At 40.4% G+C, this 23,692-nt stretch overlaps 1 protein-coding gene across 1 annotated transcript; it reads right to left on the reverse strand.

Annotated features, from left to right (window-relative positions):
* Positions 1-1,874: 1,874 nt before the first annotated feature.
* LOC122131095 (class I histocompatibility antigen, F10 alpha chain-like) lies at positions 1,875-20,962 on the reverse strand. Its single transcript, XM_042706003.1, has 7 exons — positions 20,773-20,962; positions 16,818-17,075; positions 12,503-12,781; positions 6,061-6,336; positions 4,983-5,075; positions 4,873-4,890; positions 1,875-2,286 (listed from the first exon to the last, which is right to left on the reverse strand). Exons 1-7 carry the CDS (start codon positions 20,927-20,929, stop codon positions 2,246-2,248), a joined length of 1,122 nt encoding a protein of 373 aa, XP_042561937.1. The 5' UTR covers positions 20,930-20,962; the 3' UTR covers positions 1,875-2,245.
* Between the last annotated feature and the right edge of the window lie 2,730 nt (positions 20,963-23,692).

The following is a 23,692-nucleotide window of genomic DNA, read 5'->3' on the forward strand; positions in this document are numbered from 1 at the left end:
CTACAGTAAAGTATCAATAATTGCCCATTTCCCACCACCAACTAAAGAGGTTGCAACTTGATAGAATCTAATTAGCCAGCCAAACTATGAACGGACGGACGGACTGGAAACGAAGAACGGAAGATACAGTCAGGACTTCTGGAGTTTATTTCAGCGTGGAGACCCCCTCTTCTCTTGCTCAGAAAATGGCCTACCTGACTGTACCATGTGTTGGCATTTATACCATCCAGTCAGGTAGAATACAGGGGAGGGGGGTGAGACCACACCCTACAGGTAATGGCAGGAAGGGGAGACAGTGGGGTGGGGGGTTCACCTGTGGGGAGAGGGGGTGAGAACAGAGGACAAAGGGTGATAGCAGGAAGGAGGCTATCTGGGGGAAAGGGGTTCAGATGCTAACGGTTCAGGTCTCAGTGAGACAGACAGAGTACACATCCAGGGCTATGAGTTACAGATACAAAATAATGCTACACTTTATGCTACAATGCTACTTGATGCTATAATGCTACAGTTGGTGTGTCTTACAACAGTAAAATAGCAATATTTGGTTCTATCAGGCCCCCATATGAGCATTTCTATGCTCACACAAGAATAACCATGTAAACAACCACCACCCATGATATGGAGATTCCTTCTGCAATGCATGTTAGTGTTCTGGGTGGGCAGTCTCTACCATGACAAGAAGTGCTGAGTCGGGAACAGTTCAAAGAATGGTCTTCCAAGCACGTGGTCTTCCAAGGTTGTAGTGTACGGGTGTCCAATGGCCATGTATCTGTTGTGGCCATATGATTGTCAATAGTCCTTCGCTTTAGTGTGAGTATGTGTGTCTCTGGGGGAGGGTGGACAGTCCATCACCTGAGTATGAGCCCACAGCTCCAAGAGGCCAAAAAGCTCCAGGACACACAGAAACAGGGAGGTGCTGGACGTGGTGTAGTGGTGCCAGCTGATGTGTAAAAAGACTTTCCAGTCAAGGCACAAGACTTGGACAAAATAAAAGGGATAAGAGTGGAACAAACAAAGACAAAATAACAAAATACATATAAGGGGGTGGACAGAAACTTGGAAACTAATGAAAGTGAAATAAATCTGTGGTGTGGAGATTTGTCTTGGGTGTGAAGGGCTGTAGACAGCAAGGCCTGGGCCCACAATAACCATTTGGATGCTAATGAACATAGGACTATTGGCCAAGCAAATGCTTAGGTTACAGACAAACGCAGATTGGAAACATTTGTCATAACATAAAATAGTGCAAGCAATGTCAGGAAATAAGACACATAGATCATTCAATCCCCCATATGATAGCTTCAAAGCTATCACAATTGAAGCGGAAACTGAAAAGCATATAAAGGGGTCAGAAAATGGCCTACCTGACTGTACCATGTGTTGGCATTTATACCATTCACCCTACAGGTAATGGCAGGAATGGGAGACATTGGGGTGGGGGGTTCACCTGTGGGGAGAGGGGGTGAGAACAGAGAACAAAGGGTGATAGCAGGAAGGAGGCTCTCTGGGGGGAAGGGGTTTAGATACTAACGGTTCAGGTCTGAGTGAGACAGACAGAGTACACATCCAGGGGTATGAGGTACAGATAAAAAATAATGCTACACTTAGTTCATGTCTCTTACAACAGTTGTTGTTCGCCATCTCACTCCATGGAGCATAGGCCATCGATAGAGTTTCCACTTGTTCTCGATGTGTCAGTTATCTAGTAGAATCCACTGAGCAAGGGATTGGCCCACCCAGCTTCAGTTTACAGTACCTGGTATTCCCAGTTGGTCTCCCATTCAAGTACTAACCAGGCCTAGCACTGCTTAGATTCCGAGAGCACACAAGCTCAGTGTGGTATGGCTGTAAGCCACACCATTGCTATTGCTATTCTTACAACAGTAGAATAGCAATATTCGGTTATATCAAACTGCAAACCAACACCATACAATTAAAGAAAGCACAATACCTTTTGTCATTATAGTCCAATCAGTGGCTCCACTAAAATGGTAGATATGATATTTAGATTTGTTTTCTGATAGAAGAATCTTTCCAGATTTTGTACATTGGAACAGATTTAAGAGCCACTAAACTTGTACTATAATCTATACAGCAGATTTTAAAAGGATGAGTTATTGCTGAAAACCGGGAAATAAAGAAAATAGAACTGAAATCTGAACGTTATGGATACATCACACTATTTAAGATATTTATGATATACAGACAAAATACAGTGTTGATTTGCACGATTCTTCATCATTCCTCACTCTTCGTGCTCAGCAGTTACCACACTCGGCTCCTTCCCTGGAGACAATTGACACAATAGATAGATATGAGAATAACAAACTTAATCAGCACAAAATGATGACCCTCAGTGCACAGCTGATTACACTGAGGGAACACAAACACTCATATCTGCTTGTCTTTAGAAAACTGAGTCAGAACATAGAAGACTAAGGCTGGGTTGCACCAACAAGGATTAACTCTTAAACTAGGTCTAAACCAGGTTTGTTTTTTAATCCAGTTGCACCAAACTTTAAACCTAGTTTAACCTTAGTTTACAAATCTGTTGCACCAGTCATTTTAAACCTAGTCTAAACCTGGATTAGCATTTATATTTAAACCACCCCTGGAGGAGGTTTATCTCCGTTTTATTGACAACAAATTATAGCCTACTTTCGTCATTTTTGTCACGTTATTTCTGCAACTAACGGCGTTGGGCAGAGTGATAACTTACTTGGGGTGACAGCAATTATTGTAACCTGCTATTCATAATATTTACACCCTATTTACCTGTTCACAGTCACAGCAGTACATAATCAACACAACGATTATAAACTAGCGACGTCATCTAGTTCGTAGTAACTTACTTGCAGCTTCTGTGGCTGTACAGTACTGTCATCTAATACGCCGTCATCGTCGTAGGGGTTGGGTAGGGGGAAATCTGCTGCGGGATCATATCTATTATCTTCTTTGACAGAGGATCCGTAGTCATTGGTGGTGGTCCTCCGCCAGTTTGAAATTGACCGCCGCATCTTTTTTGGCTTTAGCCTTGAGGTTTTTCCGTGCCCTGTGCCCTGTCCCTCGTCTCTTTGATACCGGTAGAGCCATTGAAGCGCTCAGCTAACTGGACCCAGTTCCTCTCCTTCTTCTCTAGTGTACTGCTGTCAGTCCTCATATCCTCAATTGTAACCCCAAACTCCTCCATCAACTCGGTCAGCAACATCTTTTCAAATGTTGAAAAGTTTGACCCTCTTTGACGTGCCATAATAGCTAGCTAGCTGGCTAAAGTAACTGTGTTTATTAGCTATAGCCGCTGTAGTGGTAGGCTAAACGGTAACTAACGGTATCAGTAACGGCATTTATTCAACAAGCAGCTAGTTTAGGAAAAAGATCGGATTTGTTTATTTAGGGCTATTTAGTTCCGTATTTGTTAAACATACATTGTGAATTTGTTTACATTTCGTCGGAATCCATCATGGCGGACATTGAACATAAACTAATCCTGTTTTAACCCTAGTTTAAACTAGTTTAACTAATCCAGGGTTAAAATTAAGATGTGCAACACAACGCTGATTAATTATAAACCAGTTTAAACCTGGATTTACTAAACCTAGATTAACTCTAAACCAGGATTAATTTAATCCATGTTGGTGCAACCCAGCCTAAATGGTCTAAAGCAGCGGTTCTCAAACTGGGGGCCTTGCAGGTGGGCGTGGGGCCACGGACCTGTCACTCACAAAATGACAGGGACCTGGATTACAGTTGCACCAACAAATCACAGACACCGCTGCCTTTACCCTGGCCAATGAAAACTGATAGTTATAATTTGATTAATCAATAACAAACTGTAGTAGATGTCCACAGGTAGGCCTATGTAAGATTGTCCTTACATAGACTACCACTTGCGTATCAATAGTTTCGTAGTTTGATCAGTTTTGCTGTCAATAGTATCAACAGCCTTTTAAAATGCTATTCCTATCTCCTCACTTCGGTTTCCAGACATAACCTCAGCTTTACAACCGTGCTATTGCAGGACACTTTAAACAGCGTTTTAAAAGGCTATTTTCTTCTCCTCTCATTTCTGTCTGCAGTAGCCTATCCTACATCTTTATCTTCCATCATTCCATCTCTTTTCTCTTCCTACTGAACTTGAGCCTTGAGCCTTGAGCTTTGAGATCCCTAACACTGGTTTTGTATTGTGCCATAAACATACAATGTTATTTCCTCTCTGGTTTCTGTTTTAATTGTTATCTCTGTTAATCCACCTGCTCTGGTTTGTGTCCCGCATTGCCATTAAGGTGTTAGCATTGCAATCGCCCATAGCCTACTGAGCACTAGCCTCTTGCCTTTTTATTATATATTTATTCATATCACAATCTTACAACATAAGCACAACACCAACATATACACTCATAACCGATCCTCCAAAATCATTTTGATTTGGGAAGCACAGGCTTGCAAAAGTTTGAGAACCCCTTGTCTAAACTGAAGTATGAACCGTACCTTGCAATGGGACAGAGGTATCAATACTGGCATCGGACTCTGTGAGAAGGTCAAAGCACATATAAAACAAAAACACGTAAAAACACATATGAAACTCGTATATCACAACAACCTTTAAATCTTGTATGTTTTGTAATTCATTTTTTTCAGTACTTTCTGTATGCCTTGTCATCAAATAAATGTTTGTTAGTGTTTTAACAAGATTACAAAGACACAAATATATAACAGATGTTAAAAGATTGAGGACCAAGATACTATCAAATTATCAAATATTCTAGTTCTAATTCTATTTCTATTCTAATATCAATATTGTAGTTATCTAGAAGTGTGAGTATTTCAAGTTCACTCTATCATGTCAGGCTTATAGCTGCAAGAGGTACTCACGTGATGCCTTGTTGTAGCCTGTAAAGATACAAGAGAATGTTTATTATGCTGATGCATCATCAAGGCTGAAATCAGAAACACTGAAATGGCATGAAAGATGTTACTCTCACCTTTCTTCTTCATTATGACAATGGCAACAACCACACCGATCACGACAGGAGCAGTGATGACACAGCCAATGATGATGCCAACAAGGTTCTTGCCTACAGAAAAGGAAGGTCTCCATTAATCGCCTCCGCAACAGCATTAAATGCACACATGACACACATGACACACATGCACACACACGACACACATGCACACATCATCCTACAGTGAGTCTGGGGTGGCGCACAGACCTGTTAAATAAAACTACTCAACAAGTATGTCTCCCCTCTCTGTACATGACAACACTATCCAGTATGAAGACCTCAAAGGAGAGAAACACTGATTTTAGAGCATTACAACATTCATTCCATCACATAGCCTACAAATGTGCCAAAAATGTCAATAAATCAAATTGTGTAATTTTGTAAAAAAGCTAAATTCTTTTAAAAAGTGGTTTCGTTTTTAAAAGCTGAACACGCCATTTTTCTGGAAGTTATTCTGAAACTTGGATTGATGTGTGATTGGTGTAACTGACGGAGGCAGATCAATGCTCTGATGAGTTCTGTGCCTCCTTATCATGGAGAATGTCTCCCAAAGGAGTTGCTTTATACTGTAACTATGGTGGCAACTGCCAATGATTTTGTGTTTCTGGAAGCATTGCTCCAAGTTATGGATGCATCTACTGCTCATTACAGCAGGTGGAAGCATAGTTGCTTGGTAGTTTCTATCATCGATATCATTTATTTAGTCTGTTTACCTACATTATTTATTTCCTCTACTAAACTCACACCTTTCTGTAAATCTGTTAGCGTAGGTCCTGAAGATTTGGACCTGAACGCATTATGAAATGATTTAGACTAGTTTTGACATTCCATACGCTGCAGTACACCATCAGTGGTGTGTTACTGGAAGTATGAGACAGTTACACAGTTACACAGCAAATGTTCAATAGTGGTAGGATTGGTTCATGAAAAAGCATATATGGTTAGAGTCATTATTTACATTCTACTTCAGGTTTTTTGAGGTTTCATTAACACCACAATAACATGTAACAAGGCAATGGTCCGTCTCCATACTGGTGTTTAAGGTGTTGGTTCTTACCATCTTCCACAATCAAGGTCTTAACAATGGGCTTTCCGCTTCTGTGTTCCACTTCACAAGTGAACTGTCCCTTCTTCCTCTCATCAGGTGACACTGTAAGCTCAGCTCTCTTCTGGAAGGTTCCATCCTCATTGGGCAGTGTCTCCCCCACATCCACGTCTTCATGCAGGTCCTTTCCATCCCTCTTCCAGGTGATCACCACTCCGTCAGGATAGAAGCCTGTGGAATGGCACACCACTCCCGAGTCCTTTTGGAAGAGGGTGACCTCAGGGGAGACTGGAAGATCAAGGTAGTAAGAGAAGGGGATAGTAACAATGACAAAGAATAGTAACAATACAACAATAATAATGAAAATGACAGCAATGCAGGAAAGCAAAGGCACAGAGTGGTCTAATGTTTGTCTCCATGGAATAACTATCTGAAAATAGACTACCGTATTTTCCGCACTATAGGGCGCACTGGATTAGCGGGATTAGCGGGTTAGCTTTGATGATGACGCCGGCTGGAAACTTTTCTTTTGGCAAAGTCTTCCTCTTGAAAATGACCATGGGTGAAAGTTTCTGGCCATTAGCCTGGCAACCGAGAACTACAGTGAAGGATGACTTCTCGTTCCCTGTGGTGCGTATAGACACCGTTCTGGTCCCTGTTTTCTCCACGGTGCGGTTCACGGGGATATCAAAGGTGAGGGGAACCTCGTCCATGTTGGTGATGTGCTCTGGCCGGATCTTCTTTTCAGTGATCTTGTTTTTGCAGTATGAGCGGAAAGCTTTTCTTCGTAATCTTTTGGCAGTTGCTGCGAGACGGTACTAGTTTGTGTGCGGACGGAGAGATTACGTCTTTTCATAAAACGAAAGCACCAAGAAGGAACGCCTCGAAAGTCATTGATATTCATGTCCCGTGCTAACGCTGTTGCCTTCAGTCGAATAGAGACTGTAGAGACGCTTCTACCTGCTGCTCTCTGTTCAATAACCCACTGTAACTGTAACTGTGGCCACCTCGCTTTGTTCCCTCGGAAACTCTGTGTGGTCTTCTTTACTTGGCGCAGGTCATCTTCTTGCTTCTTCCACTTCCGTACCATTGATTCATTAATGTTGAATTATCTCGCAGCTGCTCTATTTCCATGTTCTACTGCGTGACTGATAGCCTTGAGTTTGAAGTCGGCGTCGTAAGCGTGTCTCTTGACAGGTGCCATTGTGGGGTCCTTATACACACACACTGTAATATTATGGTGAAGCACAGTATGTATTACTCCGCGACGCTCCTGACTACGGTAGCTGTAATGCTGCAAGCGGTGCAGCTTTGTAGTTTACCAAAGTCGTACTAAAACATTTTGACAGAGCGCTGTGTACCACACTAAATTGCTTCGAGGTCAGTAAGCACAACCAGAATGAATCCATATATAAGGCGCTCCGGATTATAAGGCGCACTGTCGTTTTTTGAGAAAATGAAAGGCTTTTAAAGGGGACATATTATGAAAATTCTACTTTGTTAGTGCTTCTACACGTTAATTTGGGTATCTGGCATGTCTACCCCCCCAAACCTCGGATACATTTGGAATAGCTACCTAGCTTAGGGTGACCAGACGTCCCGGTTTGACCGGGACAGTCCCGATTTTGAGTTGCGTGTCCCGAGTCCCGACAAAAACGGGACGCTAAAATGTCCCGGTTTACACCAACCACTATGAAATTGTCCCGGTTGTCAGCGATTACATAGCCGATGTGGTCTTATTATTAGGGTTGGGTACCAAGAACCGGTACCAATATGGAACCGGTTCCAATACAACCGGTACCTACCCGGACCGAAATGCAACGCAGATTTCGGTGCTTCATTTCGGTGCCTGCGCCAATTGAACACGGTCGCTAGGCAGATTCCGTGGGGCACATGTAAAACTGCCCCAGCTCCCAATGCTCATTGGTGTTTTCATAGCAACAGTCTTATGACGGTGAAGAGCAGGCAGCATTTCACAGAGCAAGCACAAACAGAACTAGCCATCAACCTTTTAACAGAGAAAATACCGAAAGGTAAACGGTCAAAAGTGTGGCTGTATTTCGCACAAAAAGATTCAAACATCGCGACGTGCAGCAAATGCAACAAAACAATTGCGTGAAAAGAGGGGAGAGAAGGCAAGAGTCAAAGGCAGATCAGCAACCGAAGACTGAAAAATAAACGGAGATGACAGCTAACCTACGGTAGTCTCTTAAAGGGGCAGTACACATTTTCTCGTACTCAGTGTGCTCAAGTAACAAGATTAATTATAAACAAGATAGAAAAGATAGGTAAACAACTCATAAAATGGTGAAATTTCATGAAATAAATGCAAACAAAATAATACATTTTTGACTCCAAAGGCAAATATGCTCTTATTTTTGCAAAAGAAGTTTGAAGCTGTTTTTTGTATTTATTTATATTTATTTAAGTATACTATAAACTGTTGTTTACAGTTAATATAATGTTCATAGTTTGAAGTTAAAAAGTTTGAAGCTGTAGTTTGAAGCCAAGTGTTTTGTATGGTTTTTTATTTATAATATACTTTAAACAGTTAATATATTGTTCAATTTGAAGAAAAAAAATTGCCTTGGGAATAAAAAAAGCCTTTCTTTAATGTCGTCAATCGTCGCTTTGTGCTTAAAAAAAAAAAAAGTATCAGTTCAGGCACCGGTATCGTTTTAAAAGTATCGGTTTAGCACCGGTATTGGAAAAAACCCAAACGATACCCATCCCTACTTATTATAGCCCGATCATTAACTAAACCCATGTAGAAGGACTAATAAAGCGTCCAGCAGTTGATTTGAACAATGTGTGTGTGTGTCAGTCAATCGTAGTGGTCTGTGTCTGCATAATCTGTGCAGCCAGCGTTACAATGTATATTTGTAAACATTGTTGCAAAAGCCTCTTCTATCTGTCTAGTTTTAATGGTCAGGCTATATCCATAGCTAGTCCAGGGCGATGATTATGCAGCGTTCTGCACACACTGCAAAACCTCATTTTCTGTAAGCCATGGTGGTAGCGCAGATGTGAAAGATCATGTGAAAACAGCCAAACATAACCCCAGGTGGGTAGAGGCAGGGGCTAGCAGCATAGCCACCTATTTTAGCAATGTTAGCGCTGGAAGTGGTAAGCTCAAGCGGGCTGCTGAGGAGGGGACGTTAGCCAATAAAATGATACTTCAGCAAATTCACTCCTCTAACAAATATACGGAATGAATGTTTCCAATAGGGTGTGTGTGTTGTTGGAATAACACTGGTAACACTTTACGCTAAGGGTACAGGATACAATTATCATGAATTCACGCATGAATTAATTGATGTAGTATATGTAATATTATGCATTATGTCATTAATGATTTATGTATTACTGCATTCCTTAATATCCCATGAATCATCAGGAATTGACGTGTTAATTTGTCATTCGTGACCTCATAAATGAACAACACAACTAAAGCATTAGGTACGGCACATCACTATGAATTGTGATTTAATAAGTATGATCATGATTATTTCTTTTTATGCAAAACAATGTGGTCATCACTGCGCAAATTCTGATTTGAACACAACTTGTGCCTAATAATATACCCACCTAATGCTTTAGTTGATGTGTTGTTCATGCATGAGGTCATGAATGAGAGGCTATGAACTCATGTCAATTCCTGATGATTCATAAGATATAAAGGAATGAAGTAAAGCACAATAATAATTCATAATTCATGTACCCTTACTGTAAAGTGTCACCATAACTTTAGTTCAAGCCTGTGGCAGAGGTTCAAAATAGTTTGTTTATTGCCATGCAATGAAAAATACCTTTTCACAAACTTTTTCACAAGTTCAGTGGGTACATTTTCCAAAAGAATGCTTTAATTCTGAAAAATAAAGTTGGTCCCACACAAAACTCACTCAATGTCTTTTAATATTTTTTCTTGGATATGTAGGCTACATAGAAAATGCATGAATAATAACTGAGATACCCCATTATGTTGTGAACAGTAGGCCTATGTGTGCTGTTGGCAAAATATATGTCTATGTCTGACCTGGGCACGTTCAGGATAAAAAGCATGTGCGTGCACGAGCATTACGGTCGCGCGCAAAGTGTCCCGGTTTTAGGTCTGGGAAATCTGGTCACCCTAAGCTAGCTGCATGAAGCAAATGAAGCCCTCAAGATGCGCTGTGGTCGGCTGCACAGATCTGTACATAACGTCCCAGCGTCAGAAGACACAAGAACGAAATTGATTGAATTCATATTTACAAGGCATACATGACTAGCCTAAGGGATCACATAACATCCCCTCAACCCCTCTCCAACATTGGTAACGTCGCTAACCACCCACACTAAACGGTCAAAATCATAATTTTTAAAGATACTTTAAATTCCCTCGTCTGTACTGCGACAAATAGATGGTACCGATCTCGCTTGCAAGGTCAATCTTGTTGCCAGTCCAGAGTTATATTGGCCCAGATTGGTAAAACAGTCCAATTCAAAGTGGCTTGCGCACACCAACAGACTTTTGCCAATTCTTTCCGGAACATTACCATTAAATATGAATTCAATCCATTTCGCTCTTGTGTCTTCTGAGGCTGAGACATTATGTACAGATCTGTGCAGCCGACGACAGAGCATCTTGAGGGCTTCATTTGCCTCATGCTGCTAGCTAGCTATTCTAGTAAGCATAGATCAAATAGGCTAGCTTAGCAGTTCGTCTGGATGTAATTCCTGTGAGAATTTACGTTTGCATGGGTATATAGTACCTACCGCAAACAACAAGATTTCTGTGAACTAGTTTGGTAGTTGAAGGTTTTCGAGATTAATTGTTGACACAAAATAACCTGACAGTGAAATTATAGGCTTTGTGTAAAAGTTAGCAACATTAGCATGTTGTAGTGTGTAGGAGCCAGCTGGTGTACAGCAATCGCTAAAGATGTGGCCAACACATTTATGTGTGAACAGTTAAGCTAGCCTATTTGATCTATGCTTACTTCTACAGTAGATAGTTCGTTTGGATGTCTATGGAGTGGAATTTGTATATAAGTATATATTGTCTTTATGAGAAATAGTTAGTGATGTTACAAATGAACCCGAGGCTTCGGAGCTTGTGTCACGAAAATGAAGCACTTCCGGACGGAACGCGTATCGAGGCTTGTATCGCTTTGCCGATATGACGTCACTCGTGACGTCTGAAGCCTCATTTGAATCAAGTGCTTCACCAAGTGGTTCGTTCGTTCACTTTTGGCGGGACGCTTCGACAATACGATGTCCAAATTCCCATCTCGTATTCGTGGTTGTTGTTGTCAGTGGTTGGAGATTTAGCGGGAGTTGGAGATTTAGATTGTTTGGTGTTGTTAGTAGTATAGATTATTTGAGATAGAGTTATGGAGCCAGTTAGGAAGAGAAAGCCCTTGATCCAGTTGCACAAAGCACTTTCGCCCCCTTTTCAGTGCCCTGCACTTTCACTGACCAGTTGGCCAAAAGCACTCTCACTACCATTGGTTTTACAAAAGTACTGACCTGTATTCCAAATACACTTTAACTCTCTTCCAACAGCATAGGCTACAGAATATAGTAAAGATAATTAGCAGGAGTTTTTATCCAAAACATCGGGTTAAAATTTGCTTAGATTAAGCTTCGAAACTATGTAGTCCACACCTGGAGGTGACGTCGCTAACCGTTGTGCCACCATACAGCTGTAAATTTTACAGGTCTGACTATTATTAGAACAAAGAATAGCAAAATAAAGCCTTTATTGTCGTTGTTTTCGCCTACAATGAAATTTGAATTAATGGAGGTACGTTTTCTTTACCATACGTTTTCGTGCATGTTATTTTGGCAGGCCTTGCGCACCACAACAAATTTAACAAATTCATTGTCCCGAGAAAATCTTTCTTACAACGTATTTTTATTGAACAGCAGGTGTCACTAGAGAGCGAACGACGCTTCGAGTAGTGAACCTTTTTTCAACACGTCTGGCTGAAAAGCTTCAAAGGTTCATGAAGCTTCATTTCGCCATCACTAGAAATAGTTCTCTCATCCAAAAACCATTCCCTTGTGTTGGGGTGGAGGGAAGTGTTAAAGCTAGGGGAGCGCATCTCGTGGAGGAGGGGAGAGCTGGCTCATTAGCATTTAAAGGAACAGGCACTCAAAACAGGTCACTCCTTGGAGGGCTGTTTTAAATGATTCTTGTGGTATTTTGACCAAAGTATGTTACAGACATTTCATTAAGACCCCAAGGAACCATATTTACTTGTGGTAAAATGGGCATACGATGGGTCCTTTAAGTGCGGAAAATACGGTACATTACATTGTACTACATTGATGTACATAAATAAAGTGAATACATTTGATTAGAGATTGAACAGGTGATATCTCTTGGAGGAGGACTTTAGTTTCAACATAATGACTGGAGTCCTGCCCAATGTAAAGCAAATGCAGTTATCAGTGTTGTGTGCTGCTGTACCTGTTCTCTCCAGAATGCTGCTCCCATCCTGCAAATACTTCTTCATACATTCAATGCAGTACTGGAAGTAGAAATGCTTCCACCTGTCAAGATCAGACCTGCCATTGTCCCACTTGTTTTTTGTTAAGACAGCCTTTTGATTTGAAGCAATGTATCTCAGGTTCTTCAGATCCAGTGAGATAAAGTCTTCTCCATCATAACCATACTGATCAAATGTTTCGACAGCATTACTCTCATCATCCCACCGACAGCCATACATCCTCTGCCACGTGTGCACACCTAAGGGTAAGATGGTGAGAAAGATTTTAGAATCGTCAGAATCACACCTCTGATTCCTCACTACCTTCATCATCTGCATCATTCTATTATTCATTCTGCATTCATTGCATTTTGCACTCTACTTTCCACTTTACTTTTTTATATTCATTGTTTATATATTTGTATCGTATATATTGTGTTTTTTGGTTCTTATGTGTAGTACTTTTCTTATGTGTAGTACTTATTTGTATTTTTATGTTTTATGTTATGTGTAGTACTTATTGTGTTTGTATGTTTTTATGTTTACTGTATGCACCTTCACACCAGAAAAAATTCCAAGTAGGTGTAAACCTACTTGGCAATAAATCCAATTCTGATTCTGATTCAACTGTCACCCAGAAGCTGAATAACCATCAGCACGAGCTTGTATCTGCTTTCATGAGTGCATGGCCTGCTCACATGTGTGGCAAGTCATTAGTATGTGTGTTCATGTGTGTGCACAAGAGAGACAGAAAAACTAAAAGCAGGGTGTCCCGCCTTAGGTGATTGCCTTGATTGGTTTCACCTGATCCTCATCATCCTTCCCTATCTAGTGTATATAGTTTGTGTGTTCCCCTCTCAGTGCCAGTTCGTCTTAGTTCCTCTGTGTCTAGCATTCCAGTGTTTCTAGTGTATTGCTCTCCCGTGGTTTTTAATTAGTATCATCATTTTGGATCATCTGTCTACTGAGTAACTGACACATTGTTTGTTAGACAGGGTTAATGAGCATTATCTCTTATGTGCTTATGTTATTTTGGTATACCTACTGCTGCATACACCCACCACTGGTGGTAAGTATTTTATATTTTAAATCCAGAGCTCACATGCACATAATACATTATTCATTAAAGCAGTTTATCTCTACATACAGTACACTGTTTAGTAATTTACTGACACACTATCATCCTTGTTAATGCATTGTGAGGTATGGAAATAGCAGTGGGACTTTGGCCATAGAACCCATTTAGAACTAGTAATGATAGTTTGAGGAACAACGGCCACTCCGCTTCAAATCTTGGTCACATTAGCACCCTAACATAATGATTTGTGCTGACTGAAAACAACATTCTGGCAGGTGAGTGCATGTTAGGGATAGTATGCACATTATGTTGTGTGTACATTAAAGTGTGTGTGTGTGTGTGTGTGTGTGTGTGTGTGTGTGTGTGTGTGTAGGTGTGTAGGTGTGTAACACACTCCTTCTTGTGTCCCCCTGAGAGGCAGCAGTCTAATTCAGAGAGAGCAGCTAGTGCGGGAGACACCACTGGCCCAGTGTGTTAGGAGTGTGTGTGTGTGTGAGCGAGGGCTGCTGAGTGTCTAACTGTGTGTTTGTAAGTAAGATGGAGACAGGGAGACTCTAGTGGCTCTGTGTGTGTGAGTGTGTGTGTGGTAAGGATGCACATTTGGGAACGTGTCGGTGAATATGTTTCCCCTCTCCTTTCCCTCTAATGCTACGTTTCCATTTGGACGATATTCGTGCCGCTCTCATTGGGAATGAATGGAGACGAAGTCCCGTCCGACGCGCAACGAACCGTCGACGCCTCCCTTCCAAAGTTGACGAACCTTTAACTCTATGCAAATGCGGACCAGGCGGTAACCAATCAGTTTGACGTGTGTGAGAATTGACAGCTGAAGTTGTGCAGATGGGCGGGAGTAATCAAAAAAATCAAAGCAAGATGGCGGAGTCTCGGGATTCTGTTACTGGGAAATATTTTATGTGAATAAAGGTGAATACAGGTGTTCACACGACTTTTATATGTCTACATCGACTCGGTTTGTTGTTTATATACTACACGAACACTGTCAGGGCAAACAGAATATTGTAGGTCTTATCTGAAGCTCTCGAACATTATTGTTAGCTTGCTGCTAACACTTTAATTGAAGATCAATGTAGAAGCTAGCTGGTTTGTAACCTGTAGCCTCATCGGTGCGTTTTGCCTCTGGTATGTGTGATATCGTGATTTAACTGGCTGATATAAATGAATCAGAGAACACAAATGTATAAAGGAATACATTTAATGGATAAGTAAATGAATGAGAGCACGAGTGACAGCCACAACATCTATCATATTTTCATGACTTCACAAGCTAATCTGCTATATTAGCGCTGCACTGCAACCGAACTTGCTACTTAACAGAGAAACATGATTTTTCTGACAATGCCCCCTAGACGAAATACCGGCTGCCGATAATTCGCCTGAATGGAAACGTAGAGTAAGAGCTGTAGCTGAAGATAATCCGCGTTGGCCCCTATGGGCTCCTGGTGTTCTGACTGGCTGGAGACTCAGTATGTGTGTGTGTGTGTGTGTTTGTGTATGTCAACAGTTTGTGTCAGAGTGCGTGGGTGGGACTCAAAGCAAAGCAGGACCCTTTACCAAGTGGATATTAATATTTACATTTAGTCATTTAGCAGACGCTTTTATCCAAAGCAAGAGGGAAGGGAGAGAACAATCAAGCTACAAGCAATAGAGACCTAGTGTTATAATAAATACTATTTTACATAAGAAATAGACAAAAAGTGCAGGAATGTTTCTGCTGTAAGTGCAAGTTAAGTAGGAGAAGTGCAAGTTAGGAAGGGAGGTGCTCTCTGAAGAGTTGGGTCTTTAAGAGCTTCTTAAACGGTAGAGGGAGTATGAGTAGAGTATGTGTGAATATGTTAAATGTGTGAGTATGTAAATGTGTCTGTGTGCATGTGAGTGAGTGTGACTGTGCGGAAGAGTATACACTTATCTCTGACAGACTCCTCACAAGTTCTGTGTAACACTGTACGGGTCACAGGTGTGTGTTTGCGTGTGGGTTTGTCTCTTCTCTCATGCTCAGATGCTCCTCTCTGGCCCCTTGTGTGTGTATGTGTTTGGGTGAGTGTTAATATATGTGTAGATTCGTTTGCACTACAATTAGATGAATCTACCGATATGTCAAAGAACGCTCAGCTTTTAGCGTTTGTGCGGTTTGTCGACCAAAATGAGATGCAGGAGGAATTTCTATTCTGTTCCGATCGACGATTTTTTCCGTGAACATGATATACCCTGGCCAAAATGTGTCGCGATGTGCACAGACGTGTGTGGTTTAAAAAGTGGACAAATGATGTGGACGCACTGCATGCTTCATAGGGAGAATTTTGCTGCCAAAGACATGAGTCTTTGGACACTGACGTGAAAGCTGTCAATGTTGTCAAGAAGAGTGCTTTACGAACCCGTCTATTTTCCTCGCTCTGTGATGCTGCAGGAGAAGAACACACTTCTCTCCTCTATCATTCTGGGGTCAGATGGTTTTCGCTTGGAGCTGTGCTGTCAAGTGTTTTTCGAGTTACATGCGTCTCTCCAAGAGTTTATAGCCCTGAGACAAACAAATGTATCTTGGTCCAATATGAGCAAAGAATGTGCTCCCAATATTCATCAGTAAAGTTTTCTTGAGTAAAGTTTAATTTTGCAGTTTTGTGCCAAAGATCTGTTTGGCTCAGATGGGGTCCACATGTTTGACATGAACCTGAACAGGACTACCACAGTGAATGCAGTCCTGACACTGAAGCACGGAGATGGGAGTGAGATTATATGTTTGTCAATGTCTGGACAAATATGTATGATCAATTTAAATTGGAAAAAATAGTTTGTAAATTGTAAATATTTACCTCTCAAATCTCTGGAAGCTTACAATTTGGGGTTTGTGTCTCTTTTGGCTCTGTGATTTTGACCTTATTAGTGACTGATACTGAAATATAGCTTTCGTCTTGATTATCCAATCATTTGTAAGTGGTTTAACATTTATCCACAACAACGATCAGGGGATTTTTGTACGACCCCAGAGTAAATCTTACATATTTGCATTTGTATTGAAAAGACTGACTCTGCTTTGTTTTTAACACTGCTGAAAAACAGACTTATTCCCTGCATGTTTACCTCTCTTGGTCACACTCTGGCTGACTCTTAACTCAAAAACTTAACTCAATCGTTCACTCAATTATCTTTGAAAGACTGGAAAGACGGGAGAGTAGAGCAGAAATAATGTGATGAAAATGTACCTTCAGTCTGGTTGAAGCGAGATGTTAGATCACGTATGTCGACTTTAAATACAGCCTCATGTCCATATGCAATTCCGGTTTGCCAGTTCCAGTGATCAGAGTCTCCTTTATTAGCCATCCACTCTTTTGGGACCAATCTCTTGGTGAAGCTGTCATATTGGACACACTGTTGGCCATCCACAACACCAACAACTACAAACTCTGGGAAGTTTGGGATGCCAGACGTGGCAGTAAAGTAATACTGATGAGTGTGGATCACTGAAAGAGAAAAAGGGTCTGTCGTGAGACAATTTGCTTGTGAAACCTGTGAAATCATTCCATTATCATTGTCATTATCTACCATTTTCTACCATATTACAGTGCCTGGCAGAAAAGTATTCAAACCCCCTGAAAATCATAATCATCACAATTTCAAAAGATACTTGTCAGATACATATTTTTTTAATCAGTATTTTTATTGCAAATATTCCAAACATGTTCTAGTATATTTCCAAAGGCAAAATAGGTTATTTGTCTGTGAACATTGAAAATAAATAAATATACTACTTGAGTTCGAATTGAAACCCCTGTGCTTTTGAGTTCAGGATTCAGTTCTAGATGGCAAGTTATTGAAAACTGATACAGAGGTGCCACTTAACTGATCATAATTATGTACAACCTAGGAGTGGTTAAAGTAGAGATCACTTTCTGGAGATAAAAATCACTCTGTGTAAGGGGCATAAGCAAGGTTGTGAGGAAAAGACTCTAAATATCTTGTGTTTAGATGTCCAACTGAGCACTACTGGATCTATAAAAAGAAAGTTGCATCACACCTTCTACACTGTAGAAAAGGCTGACTCCCCAAACTAAGCATTAGAGGAAGACATTAACTGGTGAGGCCACCAAAGTCCAGTCATCACCCTGAAAAAGTGGCAAAGTTCAGTGGCTGCAGTTGGACTGCAGGTGTAGGAGTCAACACTCTAAAGAGCTCCACACAACACTGGGCTCTAGGGGAGGGTGACTAAAAAAGGCATTGTTTAAGATCCACATTAAAGCATCTATGGAAGTTACTTAAGATGTGAGAAAGGGTTTAAGGGTCAGATGATACCAAAATAGAGCATTTTGGCCAAACTGAAAGCGCTGGATGTGGTGTAAATCCAACACTGTCAATGCCTCTGTCTCGCCAGCACTGAGCCCTGCTCCTGCCACGCCCCCTCCTGATTCAACTCACCTGCCTCAGTCACCTTCCCAGTCCCCTGATTACCTGCACCTGTCACTCTATCTCTCCATGATCTCTCCCAGCTCCTGTGTTTTCGTGCCTTGTTTTCCTAGTTTGCGTGATTACTCAGTTGTCCTTCGTTTGCTCTAAAACTCCTGAGCGTTTTGTTTTGTTGGACAGTGAACTTCTGAGCTTTGTACTAGTGGACAATATCTTTTGAGTGTTAATTACCAGTTTTGCTTTTGTGTTCCCCCCTGTGCTGGCTGTTTCCAATAAACTCTGTCTACTCATGTCTCTGTGTCGCCTGAAGTTCGCCTGACGACCTCAGAAACACCATCCCTATACTGAAATATGGCAGTAGTAATGCCATGGTGTGGGGATATTTCTCATCTGATGAACTGGGAAACTTGAAGGAAAAATGAATACAAAAAAATTCTACTCAAAATCCCAAGAGGACATGTCGTAGTCTGTTGGAACACTTTGTTGCAACAAGTTGCTGGTTTGCAGCTTGTCTCTTGGCAAATCTTTACATTTTTAAATCTAACAATTTAGTCTGAACCGACTTTAAAGCAACACTGGAGTGGATCAAAAACAGTCATATTAATGTTCTAGAATGGCTCAGTCAAAGCCCTGATCACAATCCAACTGAGAATCTGTGGCGCTATAGTCCAGGAGCCCCATCCCACCAATCTAGATGATCTATATCAATTCTACCAAAAGAATGAGGACAAACACTGCAGAACAATGAGCAACGCTGGTACTTAACCCATTTCAAACAAAGCAAAGGCATTCTCTACCAAGGGTTAATGTATAGGGGTTGAATATTTTAATTTTAAATGTGTTTTCACTTCAGAAATATACAAAGCTTAAGTGTACACAATAAAAATACTGATTGGGAAATGATGTCTAAGTATCTTCTGTAAACCACAAAATGGAGATGACTTCCAGGGGTGTTGAACACTTTTGCAAGGCTCTATATATTCAGGTTTAAATTCAATTTCATTTCAAAACATCAACAGCATATTACACAATACCATAAAGATCCCTTAAAACACAACTTTTTCATCTGTAAACTGAATTCCTAATGTACACTACAATTTGTAGCAAAATGAGCACATGTGTTAGTCTTTGTTGACACTCCTTTTTCCACAGTCAATCATACATATCAAATTCTTCTGGGTAAACTGTCACTGACATCCAGAGTTGCTGAGAATTGCTCTTATTAGATGAATGTACTACATGTCTGGATACTGAATGACAAACAAAAGCACATTATAATACTAACATGTTGAGGCCTCCGTATCTCTGTAGTGCACTGGTGGCCTGAAGAATGAGAGTGGTGTGCTCAGCTAATGTAACTTTCTTTAATCTGTTGGCGTACTCTACAACTAAGGCAGATTCAGATGATATAAAATAATCCATCAATTCTACCTATCAATATGTGCCCAACACATAGCAGATAACATTAGTTCTGCAATTAACTATATTGATATCTGATATTTTGATGTATAAGCTCAATCTGTCACTTATACTTGTTATAAATCCATTAGTTGGATGAAAAAAATCCAATATAATTTATATATTTTTAAGATTAAACATTTATGTATTAAATGCAATCTGCAGTGCTCATTTGCACACTTAAAAATCATAAAGCAAGCCTGTGATACTGAATACTCTAACAGTGAATTAAATGCATTAATTCATGAATTCTGTATAAATGATCTAGATGTGAACTGTAATCGGTGCATTAATGCATTCATTATCTGGATTTGTAAGTTAAATAGAATAGATACAAGACATAAAGTTTGCATTTTACATTTTGCCCGCAGTCACATTTCTGGGTAAAATATTTTATAAATTATTATTCTTGTTTTTGTTGTTGCTATTATTTATTGCCATAAATGTTATTATATGCTATTATTGTTACATTTTTGACATCTGGAAACATTATTCTCAAAAAGAGACACACCTACTAGGCCCATGATCATCATCAGTCTCTGGGTGGACCTTCTGTACCCACGTTTGTAAAATAAAACGAAACTGCAGGGGATCTTTCACTTTGACACACTGTGAAATTATTTTATGCCAATCAAAGGGCATAGAAAAGTGAAAATAAGTGTTGTGTATGCCCCTATTACACACACACATTCAATGCGCATATCTTATTATATGAACCAATGCTAGAGTGCGCAGTAACCATACAGTGGTGCTATAAATAGAACACATAAAATAGTGCATGAAATCACATACATAACAATAGGTTAGGTTACAGGTTAGCACGATGACAATTCATATGATGTTTCGTCTATTTACTCTGTCAAATTGCCTCACACACACGTATCCTTAGCCTAATCTGCAGTAGCATAACCTCAGGCATTCGAGCGATCATAAGCCCTAAAATTCCAGCATGCATAACCAACACATTGCCATGACCAACATCAAATCCCTAGTGTGTAAAATACTCTTAAACAGTTACATAATATGCTAAAATCTTTGAAAAATAAAAATGTGCCAACAATGGAAAGCTTAACAGCCTACCGATACGTCACATTTAACCAAACAGAATAACATCCGCAACTATCAAACTCTTCATGGAGTTTACATGGCTGACTTTCAAGACAAGCAAGCTGAAATCTTCACACAGTTTTTAATATTCCAAAAGATTATGAACCCTGTGCCAAATCTCCACGACACAAAGGGACAACAAACAAAAACCCAAACGAGAGCTTTATACGAAAATAAAAACAGCAAACTAACCTCCTGAAGCAACGTGGAAACTACATAGGACTACCAGAAGCGTTGCGGTTGTCATATTTGTCTTCATCAGATGTAAACAATACAGAGTGATAATGTATTTTATTTTCCTCCTGACTGGACGATACTGCTCTTTCAAACTCCTTGAAGCAACTGACATACAAAGACGGCGCAACCAAGTGACATGCACCCAATGTCATTTTAGTTGTTATGTAAGATTAGATTTGGAAACCGAAAGTATAATCTGCAGCAAAAGATATGTTAGGTAGGACCACAGTGGGGTCATTTGCTGTCTAAATGGATGCAAAATGACTGTTGAACCACCTTTGCTTCATCTTAAATATGATGGTGTCATTTATTCATTGTTTTGTAAGATGCCCTGTAACCAAGATGTATATAAAGGAGGGTTTTGCGCCAATATACCTAACCAAAAACATGTATTGTCATGACAAGAGGTTGAGGTTCAAATGGATCACTTTTGTACGTCTGTACATTTTGATGAAGCCTCGTTTCAAGATGTAGCCTAATCTGCTGACCAAAGCTGCATTATGCTAGGATATGTTTGTCACTCATATTGCAACACTAATTTGTTCCAACGTGAAGAAAACCATCTAATCGCAAAATCATGTATTCAAACCATTATATGTTAAGATGATAAGGTGGAATCAAACCAAATGTTTGGTATGGCGTCATTTTAGTGTCAAAACTCACACACGCGAGGAAGCGTGTATTCGAGCGACTTTCAGGTTTTCGCGAGCGTGAATTTCGTCTGCGCACTCAATGTAAGCAGCTGCGAGAGGAATTTCAACAACTGCGAGCGCAGAGACTGACATACGCTCTCGCGAAAACTGGATCTGCTCGCTCGAGTTATGACTTTTGACACTGTGTGGGCGGGAACCAAAGCAGGACAGACTCTTCTCTGATTGGTCCTGATTTTACAGCAGGAGAGTCTCATATTCACGACAACCGTTTACCAAACTCCTTTATATGTCTTTGTATGGTGAAGACTGATATTTAATGACGAACCGAAGTAACGGTACCCATTAAACCTGTTTTGATTAAATACTAGTGGTAATTGTGGCATTTGACCCACGATCACTTTATTAATTCCAGGAAAAAGTGTCAGTTCTCATGACAGTCGCTGTAGGTAACACAGCTAGCTACTAGCTAGCTTTAAGCTTGCTGCTATTATGAAGTGTTGAGCACTACACAGTAAACAACAGTGTTTCAGTCACAAAGTTAATTTTATTGAATGTGTTCATCATTCTTACAGTTAGCCCTTGTACTTGCGAACGTGGCTTGTCCCCTCATGTTATTACATTTTATTGTTTAGCTGCTAGCTAGTCTACTGCTGATCTAAGATTCCTGCGCTAGCAAGAAGCATTTGCTTGCTCTGTTGTAGCTAGCAGTGTTGAAAGCAGTGAAAACACCCTGGTCATGGAATAAATTACGTTAAAACATTGAAGTCAACTTTGAAAACTCAGCAGCAAGAGCTAGCTACATCAGTTAGCAAGCAAATGCTTCTTGCTAGCGCAGGAATCTAAAGCAAGCTAGTAGCTAGATATGTTACCTACTGGCAGCGACTTTGTCACGAGAACTGACTCTTTTTTTATCCTGGAATTAATAAAGTGATCGTGGATCAAATGCCACAATCACCACTAGTATTTAATCAAAACAGGTTTAATGGGTACCGTTACTCGCAGTTGTTGAATTTTCTCTCGCAGCTGCTAAAATTGAGTGCGTAGACGAAATTCACGCTCGCGAAAACCTGAATGTTGCTAAAATAGACGCTTCCTCGCGTGTGTGAGTTTTGACACTAAAATTACGCCATAATTGGCTAATTCATTGTTGTAGATACCAGCATTGTGTTACCCTCATGTGTGATCGCCCATTACTGCTGTGTTGCAGGTATGTTGAGCCTGAGTGTGTTGTGAATATTTATACTTATAACTGTCACTTATCTGTCATGTACTATGTTTATGTCTATGGTTGCATTTTTATCACTAATATTTAATACACTATACGATCGTGTTTTACTACTAGTGTTGTAGACGGTAGGCTGTAATGTATGGTTAGCCTATTGTAGCCTACGCACATTTCATTTGTTAGCCCTTGCTTGGAAGTCTGTTAAAGGGATACCAGCATTGTGTTACCCTCGTGTGTGTGATCGCCCATTACTGCTGTGTTGCAGGTGTAATAAACTGATGACAGATAACTTCCATGACTCCGCTGCATGTATCTTTGACCACACAGAGACATTTTATTTATAATTATTGTAGCGGGCTGGTTAGAGTCCGTTACATAGCTACATGGGTAGATGTATGTAGGCACTGTAACACAAATAGTCAGGTTAGCTAGCTACATTAATCCCTTAAGTACCTTAGCACAAGTGTCTTGTTGGCATGTTTTTTTTTAAATAAATAATATCTGCTGATGAGTAATAATTTGCATGCCCATGTCTCTTAATTTGGTTTTGTGTGTTTTTTTCCCTCCCCTCAAGACGTTTTGGGAATGGAAAGTCTCCTGCCCTCAGAGTAGTGAGTATATTCAACTATACTGTACAGTATCCAAAGCTATTTTTGTTCATTGCCAACTCGTTTCAGTGGTCTCTTTCAAGCTATCTAGGTAGAACTGTGTGACAGCTTGTGGTTGTGTATAAGTATGGCGTCAGATTTGGGTCAAAAGTCGTGAGCGCATAAAACATGCCCACGAGCAAATTATATTATTTCACACGCGCAGATATTAACTTTCCACTCAGAAAATATAAGTACTTGCGCACACACTCAACAACCGAGAGTTGTACAGGTAGCTGCGAGCAAGCGCCTGTCACGATCTCATAGGTTAATTTAGGTTGCGCAGTGAAATTCTGCTCGCGGAGTGGATTTCTGCTTGCTCGAATCTAGGTTAATTTTGACACTGGGGG

This window comes from Clupea harengus, unplaced genomic scaffold (genome assembly GCF_900700415.2).
Source record: "Clupea harengus unplaced genomic scaffold, Ch_v2.0.2, whole genome shotgun sequence".
Taxonomy (NCBI): Eukaryota; Metazoa; Chordata; class Actinopteri; order Clupeiformes; family Clupeidae; genus Clupea; species Clupea harengus.